Genomic DNA, 18328 nt, shown 5'->3' with positions numbered 1-18328 from the left:
GTTGAAAGTTGGCCGGTTCCCAGCTCCTTCCCATTGCAACGAACTGCGTTATAATATTCACAGTCTTATTGCAAAACATTTAATTGTGGCTGAATACCATGAACAAATCAACAGGCTAAAGAACACTTACACAACTCTTGCCTATGGTTTAAAAACACCATAGCAAAAACAACTAGCCTAACTTATACATTTTAAACAGACTGAAATAAACAGTGTTTTAAGATTTTCAGGTACATAAACTGTAATCAAATGTAAAATAAAACTGCACTTTATAAATAAAATATACAAATTTACAAATATAGTTACAAAAGATATTCAGTCAAGAAAAGCGAGTGACTTCTCTTTTTGTTTTGTTGTTTGATTAAATGTCATTATAGAGACAGCAGGAATATCAGGCTGCTGTCACTTTAAGAGATCCAATATACTGTTACACACACCGTTTTCGTTTGTCAACTACTGTTTATGTTCATTTTTTTATTATGCCCCTTTTTACAAGATGTAAAATAAGTCTCTGATGTCCGTAGAGTGGGTGTGTGAAGTTTTATCTCAAAATACCCCACAGATAATTTTTTATACCATGTTAAAGGTGCTCTAAGCGATATCGGTTGGCGTAACCTCTTGTTGATGTTTGAATTATTATCAAACAAAACGGAGGCTAGCTAGACCCTCCCTCCTCCTCATCCACGCAATAACCCCCCAAACCCCACCCCACATCATTCTTGTCAGTTATTGGCTGGAACAGTTTGTTATGTTTCGTGCTGCGGGTTGCTCTGTTTATTGCTGTTTGTTTTTGCTGCTGTTTGAGCTTGGGCTCTCTGCAGAGACCACGTTTTTTTACAGTGTGTTCAGGGGACAGGCAGCTAGCGGATAGTGAGGAGATGTTTGCGGTATGTGAAAAAAAAAGTTTTGGCCTAAAAAACGCGCGAGATCGCTTAGAGCACCTTTAAATTAGCTTTTTTGGAGCGAGCTAAAAAAAGCGCCATTTTTGGGTGTGTCCCTTTAAATGCAAATGAGCTTGTGCTCCCGGCCCCTTTTCAAGAAGAGGGCGGAGCTTCAAGAGCTAATGCAACAACAAAACAGGACGATCTCACACACTGAAAATGTCAGTAGCAGTGTTCAGCCAGCCTTATATGTTCGAAACCGGAGTCGGACATTGATGCCTACAGAGCCAGAGATTAAATGCTGTATGGAGATAGAACAGGTATAGTTTAGTTTAATTATGGTTATAACTTTTATCCACTATTAGTACAAGCCTGTTAGAGGGGATCCCGTCCGAATGATGTCCAAAACTTTACCAATGAGTTTTATGAAGTTGCTCAGTGTGAAGTACATCACACAAAAGATGAAGCATCCGTTTTACTCCAAAAAAAAACACTGTAAGAGCTGAACAAAACTAAACTAAGTCAATTATTAAATTGCTAAAGTAACCAGAGCAACTTTTCTCCATTTATGGAAATGACAAGACACATACGGGCGAGTGTGGCAGATGTACGCAATTTCCGACAGGTCTAAAATATACACTTTTATAATAGGCTTACCATAGTGAACCAGCTTAAGACAAAAACATGTTTTGAAAGAAGGATTGATGTATTGACTTTTTGCTAATTTTGAAAAAAAAAGTTACATAGTGTACAAGTATTGTCGTAATTATAAACTGGTTTGCAGCACAAATATTTTTACCATTTACCTATAGCAGCTAATGAATCAGATGTCTCACACATTCACAGAAAATAGCTTACTTTCCATAGACAGTATATAAACTGGACACAGCGACCCCATAGGTTTCAACGGAGAGCAGAGAAGTCAATTAGAAGCACTTACTTCCTGATCGCAAGGCGAACTGCGCAGGCTCAAACTGAGCTTGAGGACGTAGATGTGACGTGAGCAACCTGTAGGTCTTCTAGTAGCTGTGCCGAGAGAAATCTGAATCATTCCCTTCCGAATCTCGCAGAGACGGAGAGCGTGAGCATTAGCTGTCCATGAGCTAGCAGCGGGAGCAACTTTATCTCTCTCTATGGGCTTCTGTCTTGACTTTATGCCTCCACGTCCTCCCGATTGCTTGCGAGCTTCTCTGCCTGTCCATACGGTAATTTTTCGACTTGTGCGACAGAGTCGCGCGGGTATGACGCAATCGTTAGCCTGTTTTTACAAAAACTGCTTCTACGGGGCCATAACGTACGATACAAGGTAATGGAGCCTTTTATACATTTTCGTGTTTCTTTAGAAATAAACAATGGACAAACGGTGTCTTTAAACGCCTCAGATGTAAAGTTATTCGCTGTCAAAGTGACGCCAAAATGAATGGGAGTCAATGGAATGCTAACAGCAGGTGGGGGTCCGCTAGCCAATGGCGGCGCCCAGGTCGGCTTCAATATCTTTCGGAACACTGCCCCCCTGTTACTTTCGCATTGCAAAATAAGGTGCTGGTGGATATCTGCTATTATTTATGATACAATCTAATAAAATGACATCACTTAGACGTACCAATTTTAAAGCCATCCAGACAGGAAGTGATGCTATCTGTTAGGTGTGGGAAGTGATCTGTGTTCGTAGAGGAGAGAGAGGAAGACAGGCACTCAGACAGCCATCCAACCGTTTGCTCCTCCAGCCAATCTGGGCCACTACGTAGTGCACTGGTGGGAAAGAAAAAGAATATACCATTGTGTTAAATAAACTAAGTGCCCAGAAGTCATTAAAAAGAGTTTTTGATTTCCAGTCACATGAGTGACAGTGAAATGTGGGTACTTTTAACCTTGCTACAGCTCTCTTAAGTGGGTTCTTGGCTGGCAGTGTGGTATACAGGAACGCTAGTGTGCTCAGGCAGGCGTGCAGTAAAGGACCTGTAGAGGATTCATCCTCGCTCAACTGCTCCAACATGAAGCCTGCCTGCAGTCAACATGCAAACTAATGAATTAAAAGTGTTAAGCGATTACATTCATTATACTTATATGATGAATGTGATGCAGACCGACCTTAGAGATGAGCTGGATCTGCTCAACTGGGTCAGGTGAAGATAAACTGTCCTTCAGCACCTGAGCAAGCTCTATTGATCTACTGTCCCCCTCCACAGATAAGGAATCTGGGAGAAAACATGAGATATAAAGACACTTTACAGTAAACTATAAGCATTGCAACCACAACACAACCACTAAGGTTGATATCTGTCACTCACCTGTCAGGCTCTTCAGCTTGACATCATCCAAAACTACAGCCTCCACTTTAGGTGTTTTTTTCTTCACAACCATGACTAGTTCTGGGACATAAAAACAGCTGTAGATGAGTATCATAAATTAATCGTTTAATTATTTTAAAAGCTAATACAACAACTGAAGAAGATCAACTTTAAACTGCAGCGCGTGCACTTTATTGTTTCCTGCAGACATGTAACGTTATATTAAACCGACGTTCTCCCACACCGTACATCCCGCATTGTAATGCACATTCAGAACACTTTAAGGCATGAACATATATTGTCATACCTTTGCAATAAAGCAGGTACCGGTGAAAAAGTTCAATACTGCGTGTAGAAATCAGTAATTCCACAGGAACATAACATACACGTGTGACGCGTCAATTCCGGAGTCGCTATGAAACACCGCCCAATTGAACATATGATTGGTCTAGACTCAACACTTCAGATGTGTGATTGGTCCCCAGGAAAGTCAATCGTTCATGACATCACCGTTCAACAAAAAAACCGTCCTAACCACACCTACAATGGTTTGATTGTGCGTGCTCGTAAAAACACGCCCCTGGGCCCGCCCACTTCCACAGGACGATGCTGGGGTGAAAACTTTGAGCTAGAAAACGCTCGCTCTTTATATCATAATTAGGTCATTAGTGCAATAACAACTGGGACAACACGGAATAATATTTTTATTATGGTGTGAAACTAGTGCCATCTACAGCACTGTAACACTGAGTGTCGGGTAAGGATATAATCTTTAACTATTATCAAAAAGTATTAGTTTGTTTTTGTTTCTTGTTAAAGGGAATATGAGGAAATAATTGCTTAAATATAAAGTTTGTGTTGTTTGAAATACACTATTTGTTGATTTTATATGATTTAAATGTTGTTAATATTGATTAATTCTGTTCTGTTCATGAAACAACTCTAATTGTATTAGCCTACGTTACATCGTCATTCTTTCAATTGCAGTTAACTGGTATATAGATCATTGTCGTTATGTACATTTACCCTTTTTATATCAAGATTTTAGTTTAAAATGTGTATAAATAATACATTAGCCTGTAACGTTACTCTATATACTGCTTTCTATATCATATTCGTCATTTCAAAAATATAGCCTATATTTTGTTCATCATTCATCATTTTCGATGGCCCACTAATCTTTGAAAGTACAAATATTCCACATAGTGCCTGAAAATGAGGTCAGCTGTCCAATCAAAAGATTTCACCTGTAATTACAGTTATGTGGAATCATTGTATTATTTGCTCTGTAGCCTATAGAGAACTGTAGAGAAACTGTAGAGAACCTTTAATGGAGCCAAAGTACCACAGTCCATCTACTCCTGAGATGCAAATTCCTACCAAAATTCCCTGATCCTTGTATACATTTCTAGATCTACATTTAATGACTTTGTTATCCACTTTGGCTCACTTTCCCTAAATGTGTCTTTCAAGGAGGTTGTTCCACAGTAACATGTTGTTTTTATTCACATTGGTTGAGATTCAAACCCTCAGTCTTATTTACCACAGCTTAATTGAGCTCAACACATGTTTGCACTCCCTTTGTGCTCATGCCAATGCTGTAATGACAGCTTATTATAACTAGAGAAGTTGTAGTGCAATGTGTTCACTCACACTTTTCTGTTGTGCTTTACCTGATTTACATCAGTTAACACATGTTTTTCATAATTAAACTTTTACGATGGAAAAGTGTGATGGTGCATCAGTGCTGGCTGGTTTGGTTTGTTTTTATAGTGGTGGTCAGTTTGTCCAGGGCTCTGCCTGGCCCTTAAACACTTCTGAAGTTCTTCTGAACACAACCAATACAGACTGTCTTTGCTGTCTATTTCCAACTAATATTTTAAGTGAAAGTGTCTCTCTCTATTCCAGTTAATATTGGAATTGGGTCATATTCTGGTTGTGCATGCACCATATAAACGTTTTGATTGGAGTAAACCATTTATTAATAAGATTCCAGTTTCTTAAATTCATAAAAGATAGCTAGCATATACCTGTATTAATCAGAATGTTGTGGCAAATAAACACCCTCTTCAGTATATTCACTGTTTATTTCCATTTCCATTGTGAATGCCCAAACAAACATAATTATGAGTTCTATGACACATAGGAAGTTGTGAAAAGTCAAGTATGTTTTGAAGCGAGGTGGAGACCGATTATTTTGTCTAAATATTAATATATATTTTTTTGCAATTCATGATGATGATTTTAATGTGCTTTCCATTTCCATTTTCTATTTGCATTTCAGCAATTACACAGGGGAATCAACATGGTGGGTCTTCAAATTAACGAAAATTTCCTTATCAATCATGGGTGAATGAATCTCAACATTAATTTTAAGTATTTGATAACCTATTTTGAACCATCAAATATTGTTCCAATGTTGTTTTTTAATGTTGAAACAACAATAGCCTACACTTTTTTAATATATATAATATATATATATATATATTATTTTTTTTACGTTGAAGGTCAGTCACATGCCGTCTGGTTTTGTTGGGCTAATTAAATGTTATCTAAACTCCATGTCATTAGACACATTTTGGTACTTCATTTCCATAGACCAGTTCCATAGACCAGACTATCCATTTCAATTAATGGATTCATCATTTTGATTTATTTACATTATCCAAAAATGTTTTTTATTTATTTATTTTTTTTAATTATTTTTTTTAAACAGAAGTCTTGACATTTTTCAAGTAAGCTATACATGATAATTATGTGGAAACAGAGTTAAACTGGATTTTTAATGTTCTTTCTTGCATTTAAACATTTTGAAGCAAATTGATCACATCACAGGTGAATCAATGTCATGGATCAAGGACAAGATTAAATCACTGCTTATATTAGTTAAGTTATATTATATATTATATATATATTAGTGCTTATGGAATCACTGTTGATATTGCAACTTTGTTTCAACCTCTTTTCAACATGAGCGAATGAATGTTGTTGTCCTTTTTACATTGAGCATTAAGTGTTATTTAAGTGTTTTTTCAATGTCATTTTTTTACCACATTTCAGTGTTGAAATGTTGCTGGTTGTTCAAAATGATGGTTCCTCTGTGCTTCTTAGAGAAAATAGCCTATATAAATATTTGTTTTGCATCACCCAGCCCTGCACCTGATTTATATTTGGACCTATGTTCATTAGCTTAAGTTCTTGAGTAGTTTTCTGCATGTTCTGTTTGTCCGTCTGCTTCGGTCTCATGCTGTGTATATAATATTGCAGGGCCTGAGGGGTGACGGCATGGCGGAGGGTGATGAATGCGCAGGCAGAGAGTGGAAAGACAAGTACATGGCCCTCGAGGCCCTGCTCTTTAAGTTCCGTGGGCAGATGAGCGTGATCCGAGAGCTCACGGCAGAAAAGGTCAGTCAAACGCACTATGTCTCGGTCCCTGAGTCCTTTCACTTGGAATGCGGTTTCACACTGGTGCTCTCGGATCTTTAAAAATCATTTTATCAGACTGCATGCTGAGCAAGTAAAACCTACTTTACCCCTAGCCATCTTTTATTAAAATAATAACAGACCAGGCATAAGATTTGTCTGCAACTGTCACCGCCCCACTAATTCCTGTCTGTATTAATATAGGAGAGACACTCAATAGTTTGAATTCTAGGAAAAGCAAAAAAAGACACCTATTGAACTATTTGCTCACACATGTGTGTGTGTGTGTGTGTGTGTGTGTGTGTGTGTGTGTGTGTGTGCGCGCGCCATGGCCTATTTCTTTGGCCTATCTCGAGGGAGAGCAGATTAGAGGTTAATATAAACAGACGCCTGACCACAGGGCTCCAGACTGCTGCATTCTGGGATAGAAGACTCGTCTTTGAATTACAGACTCAAGATGTATTTGCGTACTTTAAATGTCTTGCCTTTGGGGAGAGGTCAAGTTTAGGATTTTTTTTATTTATTTTTTGAAAAATATATATTTATATTGTATGTTTTACATTACATTTCAACATTGATGGTGAGTCACATGATATCTGGTTTAGTTTGGCCCTCAAGTTTCCTAAAGTCGATCATGTCATTAGACTCATTTTGGTTACTTAATTTCCATGGACCAGTTCAAACTGTCCGTATCAGTGAATTGATTCATAGTCATATCTTCAGCCTTGCTCATTTTTAAAGTTTTGGCTCCCAAAGTTTATAAAGTTTTAACTGCACCATCTTTCAATAATGGCCTCTTGAAACCAGCATCACAAAACAATCTGAGTTAAACCAAATAAGTGTTATCGACACAAAGTTACTTTTACAGGAACAAAGTTGGTTCACCAAATTCAATAAAAAAAAAAATGTTTTAATCTATCGCTTGTGATTTATTTTTTCCTTCTCAATAACTTGTGTAATGAAAACAATTTAATGATTCCATCATTTAAAGGAACATTTTCCAACTCCCCTAGAGTTAAACAGTTGAGTTTTACCGTTTTCGAATCCATTCAGCCGATCTCCGGGTCTGGCGGTAGCACTTTTAGCATAGCTTAGGCTTAGCATAGATCATTGAATCTAATTAGACTGTTAGCATCTCTCTCAAAAAAAATTACCAAAGAGTTTAGATATTTTTCCTATTTAAAACTTGACTCGTCTGTAGTTACATCGTGTACTGAGGCCGACAGAAAATGAAAAGTTGCGATTTTCTAGGCCAATATGAATAGGAACTCTCATTCCTGCGTAATAATCAAGGAACTGTGCTGCAGCAGGCGCAATGATATTACGCAGCGCCTAAAAAAATAGTCCCCAGCTCGGTAACTTCCAACATGACGGGCACTAGGTTTGTAATATCATTGCGCCTGCTGGTACAGCAGCACAGTTAACTCTAGGGGAGTTGAAAAATGAGCCTATTTCCAAAAAAAGTGGAGTGTTCCTTTAAGAATCTCATTGTAATGGTTTCTCATTCCTTCATCTATAGACGTGTTGTTGTTATCAGCTGGGTACTGTCTGGGCCCGCTTATGTTTGCCATCTATTATTCCTCCCTTGCATAGCATGTGGATGCATTCGCTTACTGCAGTAATTAAAAGATGCCATTAAATGTTTACATAGGGCCTCTTTCCTAAAATGTCCTCTCACTGCAGATCCTGGATCAGCTGTCCTGTAATATACAGATAGCTGGTAAGATCAGTTTGACGAAATGTCAGAGATTAGTCCTGTAGAATTAGACAAAGGAAGGGGAAGGAATAGGTCATAGGATAAAGAAAGTGAGGAAAGTAGGGAAGTAGGAAAGTGTGAGATAATCAACAAGTCGGCCAAAAACCGATCAAATAAGAGGTTAACTAGTTTATCTTTTTTTTTTTTTTTTTTTTTTTACTATATTTTAAGTAGTGGTGCTTAACATGGGCTGAATTAAGAGATGTGACTTTGTGGAGAGCATTTTCGCATGCTGCCATTGTGCTTGTTAAGTCTCACATTAGCTGTGTTTCCATCCACCTATTTTAATGCGCATTTTGAGATATCCCATAAAAAATGCTGGATGGAAACGGCGAAATGCGCATACGTTCTAAAAAAGTTTTTTTCTGCTCAATTGACCCTTCGCAGGGAGCTTGATTGACAGGTGATCTGACCAATCATACTTCGCCATCCGCCATTTTGTCCGACAGTGTACTGGCGCCTTTCTGCGGTTAAAACAACATTCCTTCTTATGTTCATTCATGTTTATTTGATGCTATAAATGAACTAGAAGGAAGAGAAGGTTTACGAGCAGCTTTAACTGATGCTCTACAGCGATCTGTCACGACACATTAAAAAGCCACAAAACGGAATTTATTGTTTAAATTTATTTTAAAAAATGACCAAATTTGAAAGGTGACACTTTGTTTAATATGTTTAATATCAAAAGTAACCGAAAAGTAACCTGGTCTGTCCTGTCTGTCAGCGTGTAGTCAGTGTCCTCTCTGCTCCACGATGTATTTTTCACTGCGTGAGAACATGGTGTGGCGTGAGAGCGGCGAAGCTTGTCGGACATAGCGACAGTAACTAAGGGGGTCGGGTCTTTGCGAACGGTCAATTGGATTGCAACTTCCATTTTTATTTCAGATTTTGTGATTTTGTTCTCTTGAACACGTGATGGAAACGAATATTCCAAGTTCAATTTGCAATTATTAAAACCTACTACAAGAAGTTGTCTCTTTAATTTAAATGCCTATTCATACCAAGGAGGATATCTATAAAGATAACTATAATGGTGAATATATTAGTGCTGACACAAACGGACGATATGGTTTTTGCTATTTGTTCAGTAAGCAGACTCTGTTGCTGTAATTAAACTTTTTAGATATAGAATAGTTATTGGTGCGAACAGGCCATAACTTTCAACATTTAAAGCACAGCACTTTTGTGAAAATTGACTGACAGTTTTATGCAAATGTATACAACAATTAAACAAAGTTAATATTGAGTAACTTACGTTTTAGAAACAATATTGCCAGTTACTAAATGAATCAGTGGTTTTGAACAATCGGTTAAGTGAATGATTCAATTACTTATGTGTGTTCCATTCAACCATAAGTGCGAAGTGGACTTCAGTATTCTGTGTTTCAAGTGAGATTCCAATTCGAAGGGACTAGTTTGTGGGTTGTATCAAACTATTATGAATTTTTGACATTTTTTTTTTATAGTTTTGCTCATGCCTTGTAGGATAATGAAGAGGTATAAGAGTGAAAGGGAAAGAGAGGGAGTAAAATGGGAGGAGAGAGACATATGAACAGAGTGGCAAAACAAACTATCCTTTAATCACTGAGACTCCCATGGGAGGAAATGCCTGGTTTCGTGCTATACAGGAAGTTAGCATCCTAAATGCATACACAAACAAACTTGTATATGCTGATGCAAGTGTGGTTTGCTGGGAGAAATGTAGGCCATTTTCTCTCCTGCTTTGCATCCTGTTTTGTAAAGTTTGAAATGAATCAATCAGACATGGACAGCAACTGCTCATCATGCAAAGAAACTCAAAACAGTAACGAACATTCGCAGTGAGCCATCCTCAAAGAATGTCACGAAGGATCGCATGAAGAAAACTTCAGTGGCTAAACCATATCCTGCTTCTGAACTCATGCAAACCTTTCTTTTAAACCGTTATGGTAAAAATAAGGGCGGCTTTCAAGTGCAGTTAAATATACTCTACTTGTGTTCTCACACAGAAAGCACATTGTGCGAAGTCTGTATCTGTTGTAGGTTAACACTCCGCTTTTCCTCGTTGCTCAACACCCTCAGATTGATTCCACGTTTAGTTGGGCATGGCCAGAGAGAACAGACATTGGTTTTATTGACATGTTTCTGACAAGTTCGGGCCAAATTCAAAGCTCAGAGCCCTCTCCTCGGACAGCACACCAAATATGCATATTTTATACTATATCTGATTATATGCAAGTGTGAACTTGTGAATAATATATATAATTGGTAACACTTTACAATAAGGTCCCATTCATTAACATTAGTTAAGGCTTTAGCTAACATGAACTAACAATGATCATGAATACTGTATATTTATTCAGTTTTTTTCTTTTTCGTTTGCCCTAATGCTCTGTTCCAAACAACTCAGGATTCAGATTTTACCCACACCCTAATTGTAAATAACACCTGGAATGCTGTTTGATGTCGGACATCTGACCTGTGAACTCGGGGCAAATCGTTTAACCAGACCTCAGTGAGACACGTCATTTGACGTCACTTCCAAGATGGCGGCAAGTCCTGCTTCCAACAAGCATTGCGTGGAGCACCGTCAAACGTAAAAACAAACTGTAACAATAAACATTACGTTTATATAATGATACCTTTAATGCTTTCTTTTCGTCAGCTATTTTCAATGCGAATGCATTTTTTAATTTATTAAAAAATGTTGCCACATAATTGAAACAAAAATGCTCTTTGTGTCTTTGCGACATCATGTGTTCAAAAATTGATAGTGATGTGTGATTGACTGGAATGCCAAATTATATATATCCCAATTTCAACCTCGTTTTGAACGCGGCATTAAAGTCTGTGTTTATTGTCCAGTTTTAAATGGAGACTACAAACACAAAAGTTTATCAGATTTTCCATTGCAGCGTTCTCTCTGGAAACTGAAAATAACCCACTCCCGCTAAACATTTACTCTTTTTAATTCTATGCTTTTCTGTTACATAGACAGACAAGTTTTATTTAAAACTTCATTTTGCCAGCAGTGAAGTACCCCTTTAAATTACTTATCATAAAATGTAGAATTAAAAGAATTTTTCTCTGGGAGAAAAAAAATATATTATTCAACATAATATTTATTTCAATGCTGATTTCAGCAATGGACGTTACTTGAGTATAAATGTTTTTAGCACATTCCAAAGTGTATCCAATATACAGTGTGCTGCTGTTCCCCCTGAGTGTGTAGGACACAGAGTGGAGTGTGGAGCCGGGAGACGCTCGGGAATTTGGAGCTGTGGTGCAGTGAGGGGTGTCATACAGACAGGCTTTGTGAGCTGGCCTGTAGAGGGAGGCTGGATGAGGGGTGCAGGGCGGGCCGGCCACAGAAGGACGTGGGTGGAATGCATGGAATGGAAGACTGACTGTAGCCAGGACCATATGAGGTGGAGGAGCTAGGAGAGATCGTAGTAGATTAAAGAAAACTATTGATCGAAATGTGGAGTTTAGGTGCAAACTGATGAAAGGTTTTTAGTTTGTTTTGGGATAATGCACTCCCTTTAGCAGTCGCCCATCATGTCAATACTCATTTTAATAAAAATAAAAAAACAATCATATAATATTTTCTGTAAGAAAATAATCAGAACTTATACCCTTTTGTACGGTGAAAAATATACTGTGGAAAATAATTTCTTCCTTATTTCGTGCTCAAGTTGTATTCATTTGTTCCTTCATTTTATTTAAAATCATGACTACATTCTATTAATTTGTTTGATCATTTTAGTTAAATCGTGGCCACGTTTTATTTATTTGTTCCCCTTGTTTTATTAGTTAAATCATAGCCATGTAATGGCATTTTTAATCTTTCCTAATGATTTAACAGATTAATGCTGTATGTTCTCTGTCTGTATTCTGAGTTTTTGCTGATGTAACGTTGGTTCAGCTGGAGATGGAGGTGTGAGGCCGAGAATGATCTGTATTTTAAGTTCCCATGCTGGGGGAAGCTGTTCCTGCTTGTATAAACGATGGGGGTGATGGTTTCCCCTTGCATTATAAAGTAGCAGGCCAAGCTCTCTTGAGGAGAAGTGCGAGTATCTGTCTGTATCTGACTCTGGCCTGCAGCCTGGCTGCAAGGCTGGGGTCAGGGAACCATTTTTCTTGCATGAATAAATTACTTTTCTTTTTAAATACAATTTGGATCTTGACGTCTCTTTGCCTGGGAATGCTGAGTTTAGTAATTGTTTTTGCCACAACAATTTGGTGTCAGAAGTGGGATTCCGTGAGGAAAATTCTTCTCCTGGTCCTGAGACGGATTTGACGGAGTGAATCGCCCCAGTACCAGGTACTGGTCTCATACCTCGACGGTTTGAGAAATAGAGCTCAACAGGTTACGAGAGAGAGAGACAACTCCTGATTTCAGGGCCAGAGAAGAATCCTCACCGGGATCAGAAAGAATCCGTGGCAGTGCATCTCAGCTCAGGTAAAAAAAGACAGCCAAATTATTATTTTTCTTCTCTTTTGTTGGGTGTAGGATTGATAGGCTAACTGTGAGTGAACCATATTGGCTGAGACTGTTTCTTTGGTGCGAGCAGAGTTTTTTTTTTAAGCGGGAAATTGACCTGAGGAAGTCAAGTCAATTTTCTGAAAACTAGCTCGTAGGTGGACGGAAGAGCCACAGCTGATTAAGTAAGTGAACGGAAGAGTCACAACTGAATACAGAGCATATTTGCTAAAACCTGTCTGATTTTGGGTTAAGAAGTCAGATCTGTCGAAGACGTTCGGCAGATTAATAAGACGCGCGTCGAAAATAAAAATCCAAGAGAGGAGATTCAGCCAAAGATGGGATCATCTAACAGTAAGCTAGATAATTTTTACACACCAGTTTTTGTTAAAAAGAAGAAATTATGGCCAGAAAATGCATGCAAGAAATTGGGAGAACAGATATTTGTTTAACAAAAGGCTTTTTATAGTTGTGTTCAGCATCTGTGTAAAACTGTGAACAGACAGAATTGTTGAACTGAAGAAGCAGGTAGAATAAAAGAAGAATTGTTGAATTGAAGATGAAAGAGAAGGAACTGAAAAGTAGCAAAGGATAGTAAAATAGAATGTTGTTGAGAGTTGTTGAACTGAATTGTTGGATTGAAGGAAAAGAGAACAGATGTAGAAAGAAACTGAAATGTAGGGAAAGATAGAAAGAAAATAGAATGTTTTTTTCTGATGGAAATCACAAAACAGTGATTGTTGGATTGCAGATAAAGAGAACAGATGTAAGAAGGAAACATGGAATGTAGGGAAAGATTGAAGATAGAAGGAAACATGGAATGTAGGGATTGATAGAATTCATGGAACTATTTATGAACGCCTGTTAAGTCAAATTAAGTTGAAATGGTATGAAAAGTGAGTTTTAGAAAAAAAATTAAAAAAAATAAGGCATTGAGTATGATTAACAGGGATTAACATGAGGAATGTTTCATTAAGCAGAATGGGAAAAGTATATGTCAGTGTTAATTATGATGTGAATGTGCTTTATTGTATTAATGTTAGGAAAACAAGGATATTGAAGAATAGATTTCCATATGTTTATAACAGAGTTTATAAAAGATTTGAATGTGCAGGCAGCTATGAGAGATGTCTGTGTAATTTAGGGACTGAGATATGAATGATATTGTGATTTCTGTGAAACCGTGCTGATACAAATAGTGAGACAAAAGTGAGCAAATGCTGTAAACAGCTGAAGCTAACTGATTTGCAAATGATGCTTTTGTAAAAGTTTGATTCTGATTGAAAATAAAAAAAAATAAACATAGATTGGCTCCAAACAAAGAAAGTGATGATACAAATTTGAAGAAAATTCTGTGTTAATATGGGTTAGAAAAAAAAAAAACAGAGTAATGTTACTATGATTTGGCTTTTGGCTATTATAATTCAATTTGCAACTGAGAATGCATTACTAGCTCTGTTTTGCATTAGTGAATGGGGATGTATTTTGAAGGCAGATAGTAAACAGAACAGTGTGACACAGACACAGTGGAAACAAATAGTTCAAAAGAGCCTTTGAACTTTTAGTGTAGGTAATTATCTTCAGGAAAGATAGAGATTATTTAGCCACAAACAAAGAATTTTCAACCTCAGGGGAGTGAGGACAGTAAAACCCCCGAGGGAAGGGGAAATTTAGAAGACTCAGGGGAATTTAGAATTGTATTTTATTTTACTCCATAGATCTAGTTTACGGGAACTGAGATTGTAAAAGAATACAGAGAATGCTATTTTGATTGAATTTGCAACTGAGAGATTGTATTGTTGTTTGCTTTCCTGGATGGGACAGAACTACAGTGGGGGTGAATTCGGAGGCTGGCCGTGATCAAACAATAAAGTGTTTTAGTGTGGTCATTTAGCAGTAGGCTGCATCTAAGTGATGTGAGAGTGACGTGTATTAATGTAGTGTTAATGAAAAAAAAAAAAAAAAAAAAAACTTGTCTTAAACTTCTTCAGACATTGTGTGGTGTTAAGCATGTTTATCTTCTGGAATGCATGTCTGTTTTCTTAAGGCTCGCTCATAGCAAAAACACATGCTACTGGGGAACTTCTAACACCTTAAGCCACGGGAAACTTTTCAGTCAGGAAGGCACGGAAGGTCATTTAACCATAAATGAAGACCCCTAGGTGTGAAAGACAATTTGGCCTAGGAGGAGGGTTAGATAGGGCAATCTATTACAGCTAGATATGGTCGTATTAGAATAAACAGAAACAGAGAGAAGATCTGAAGAAGGCTATAAAATGATTGTCTTTTAATGAAACGCTTAAAAAAGGTTCTAGATGATCATAATTGCAGATTGATAAACTCATAGAAGAGAAAATATGGAAGTAAGATATTAAAACTATGGTAATTTGAGAACATGACAACTAAAATTTAGATGAAATTTGAAATGTTATTGAGACTCAATAATAATAATAATTTGTTCTCTAAAGAATAAAATAAGCTAAACAGAAGCAGTGTTGAGGAAGTAACAGTTGCTAAAAGCAAAAATGCGTAAAAGGCATTTGATTAAACAAAAGTTTGTTAGTGTTGACTATGAAAGACCTACAAGCTGATGTGCTATTTGTAAATAAGATAAAGTTTATGATTTGGTTGAAAACAATTTGATTATCTGAATTTGATGTGTGCTGAAACAGTTTCAGTGCAACAGAGACTCATTCTGAGTAGGAATTTATAATGTCTAAATTCCCCAGAGATGTCAAAAGAAACTATAAAAATGATGCTTGAATTGAAAATGCATTTAATTTATGGAAAAGATAACTCAAGCTAGGCTAGTGTTAAAATATGATAGATAAAGTCTGAAGTTAGTTTATGAAAGTGCAAAATATTAGTCCTGAATGGCTCAAAAGTCTCTCTTCTCATTCAAATGTCAGCTAAAAGCTGTTATCTGAGCATGTGTTGTAAATGTTAATGAGCTATAAAGCACAGTGTTTCAGTTGAAAATAATAGGCACAGAGATATTTAAAGAAATAATGTTACAGGATCTTATAAATTTAGAGGACAATTTGTAAATGTTTTAGAAGTAAAACTGAATGACTTTAAAGAAGTTTTTAAAATACTGTTTTGATTTGTTTATTTTAGAACCAGTGACTTCTTTGTCTGATTTTAGTTGCCACCATGAGACAGGGCCGATGGCTCCGGCTACAGAAGTAACAGTAATAATTGATTAAACAGTAATTGATTAAATACTGTTGTTTAAACGTTAGATTGAAGATAATTCTTTGATCGATATTGGACGCTCCCGTTAGATGGGATGGTTTTTGATTACCTTTTTTCAAACCCAAAAAAAAAAAAAAAAAAAAAAAAAGATTTTTCTTAACAAACAAACTATGATAATTCTGCTCAAGTGAAGTAGAGCTATAATCAGTGTGCAATGAGGTGTAGATTCCAAAGACGGGTAAGATTCTCCGGTGGCCAGTAGGGGGACGACCTAAGGCAGGACTGCACCGGCCACTGAGCACCTGCCCACCAGGCTAGGGAGGTGTGTCTATGAAAAGGGAGTGGTTGTGATGCTTCTGATGGGCCAAGAGCATCTAGGGGGGACTATAAGAAATTATAAGTCTGCTCCGATCCAACTTCCACTCCAGTATATATATCCAAATGCTCCTTCACTTAAAAGAGCTTATTTATCATAGAGACAATTGCTTCTAATCTCAGTAATATGCAAATAGTATGACAGAGTCACAGCTGTCACCTATAGCGTGCGACAGCGGGCAATCGAGAACCATTGATTATAGGGACTCCAAAACACAAAGAATGTTTTCAGACCATGAGGTGAATTAAATTTTCTGCTGTGAAGACAGTAACAAAATTCTAAGATGTTAGTTGCCTTAAGGGCAAGGAATTTTAGGTCATTGGACATGACAAAGGGCCATTAGTACATGATGGTGGCTAAAGATGAAGACATATTTTGTAGATTCAAGGAAAAGTCTGAGTAACGAAGGAACTAATACATAAAATAAGTTATTGTAATGAATTTATTGTTACATTTTGTCTAAATTACAGTCTTAGAAGGCTGTTGAAAAGAGCATTTGTTTAGAGAAAGAGAGAGAGACTGCTTGAGGAAGGATTTATATTTTGTCTTTCTGTATTCGGCCAGTAAAGGAAAAGCTAAAACAAATTAATGATAATGAAAAAAAAAAAAACAACACAGCTGACTTTTGTAAAAAACAAATTAATAGACATGTTTTGAAAAAGGTTAAGAGGCCATGTAAAATTAGGTAAAAGCTACAGAAAATTTAAGTTTTAAAATCTGATTTAAAATGTAAATTTTTTTTAGAGAAAAGATATGAATACGAAATATGAACGGTTAATAGTCAGATGTGTGTGTTTGATGATGACTGCAGTTTTATGTCTTGATAAGTGTGAGTTTAGGTATTAGGCAGTGGAAAACATTATGTCTGAATAGTGTGCATAGATGTGTCGTTAAATTTGAGAGAAGTTGATAATTCTGAATAGATTTGGTCGTCAAGCTCTGTCTAGCAATAATTACTTTTGTCATTTATGATGTAGATTTTAATGAATTTCTAGATCAGTTTAAGTTCTGATGGAAGTTGGAATTGTGAAGTTGTATCGGAATCAATCATGGATTGAAATAAAATAAGTTATAGATTTGACGGCAACAATACAGTAAAAAATTGGCTAGATCAACATCAAATCAGTGAGAGAGCTTTTAACATTTGTGTGAACAAAGAGCGAGAATGTTGTTCGACTGACAAAAGAAAGTCTGTGAAGAAACAACTGACCTGATGGAGACGGTTGATGACTTAAAATGTTTGTAAATGACTGAGAATTGAAACTGAGTTGAGAGTAAGGGCCATTTGCGTTTCGGGTACTTTGATGGGAGGACGAGATTGTGGCTTAGAGTGAAGAATATAACATTTTGGTTAAGAGACAGAGAAAGATGCTTGGAGGACAGTGTTTAGTTTAGTGAATCAAAACCCAATTATGTTAATTTGATGCACAAGTAAGATGGTGCATCAAAAATGGGGAATATAGTTTGTGATGGTTTGGGATTTCCCAAAGCCATCTGTGTTCCCAAAGCCATCGCACAGGTGGACAAAAGTGTGCTAACAAGAAATGTTTTCAACAGGAAACAGGGAAGATGCAGCAGCATAACAACAAAAGAATTAACTATTTGACATTTGTTTTTCTTTACAGAGGATGCAGACTGTGCCCAATGAAATAATGGCTATGGATGAATTTAGCTAGATATCCTGGCTTATTATTGTGACAGAAAGGTGCGAAACCTGCGCAGCACATAACTTAAACATTTTCTTTTGCAGAATGTCAGGATGGATTGGATCAAACAGAATTGATTCTGTTCCAAATGTATACATATTGTTTTGTTAACATGAGTGCTTTTTCAGGGGAAAAGGACTCTGAGTGCAAGAAATTATCTGATGATAATGTTTCAGGTTGATGATTCCACAGGTCGAATCAAGAGGGACGACCGACTAGATAAACAGTCACTAACAAA

General features: G+C 36.9%; 2 protein-coding genes across 5 annotated transcripts in view; one reads left to right on the top strand and one right to left on the bottom strand.

Annotated features, from left to right (window-relative positions):
- Window positions 1-3589, bottom strand: part of thada (THADA armadillo repeat containing) — a 112355-nt gene extending 108766 nt beyond the window's left edge. The window contains exons 1-5 of one of the 3 annotated variants that reach the window (XM_079635711.1): window positions 3480-3589; window positions 3173-3253; window positions 2973-3079; window positions 2753-2886; window positions 2485-2633 (exon numbers count right to left, since the gene is read on the bottom strand). In XM_079635711.1, the coding sequence (XP_079491837.1) occupies window positions 2485-2633; window positions 2753-2886; window positions 2973-3079; window positions 3173-3245 (463 nt within the window). In that variant the 5' untranslated portion in view covers window positions 3246-3253; window positions 3480-3589. Of the gene's footprint in view, window positions 1-2484; window positions 2634-2752; window positions 2887-2972; window positions 3080-3172; window positions 3271-3479 lie in introns of all 3 variants that reach the window. The other 2 variants (XM_079635709.1, XM_079635710.1) reach the window with 2 other exon arrangements.
- Window positions 3590-3763: 174 nt separating this feature from the next.
- Window positions 3764-18328, top strand: part of plekhh2 (pleckstrin homology domain containing, family H (with MyTH4 domain) member 2) — a 57333-nt gene continuing 42768 nt past the window's right edge. Inside the window, exons 1-2 of one of the 2 annotated variants that reach the window (XM_079634614.1) lie at window positions 3764-3929; window positions 6440-6577. In XM_079634614.1, coding sequence (XP_079490740.1) covers window positions 6458-6577 — 120 coding nt within the window. In that variant the 5' untranslated portion in view covers window positions 3764-3929; window positions 6440-6457. Of the gene's footprint in view, window positions 3930-6439; window positions 6578-10853; window positions 10927-18328 lie in introns of those variants that run through there. The other variant, XM_079634615.1, reaches the window with a different exon arrangement.

The sequence above is a fragment of the Phoxinus phoxinus genome (assembly GCF_949152265.1).
Source record: "Phoxinus phoxinus genome assembly, chromosome: 14".
Taxonomy (NCBI): domain Eukaryota; kingdom Metazoa; phylum Chordata; class Actinopteri; order Cypriniformes; family Leuciscidae; genus Phoxinus; species Phoxinus phoxinus.
Note: the sequence above shows the minus strand (reverse complement) of the source record. Positions and strands in the feature narration are given on the sequence as shown.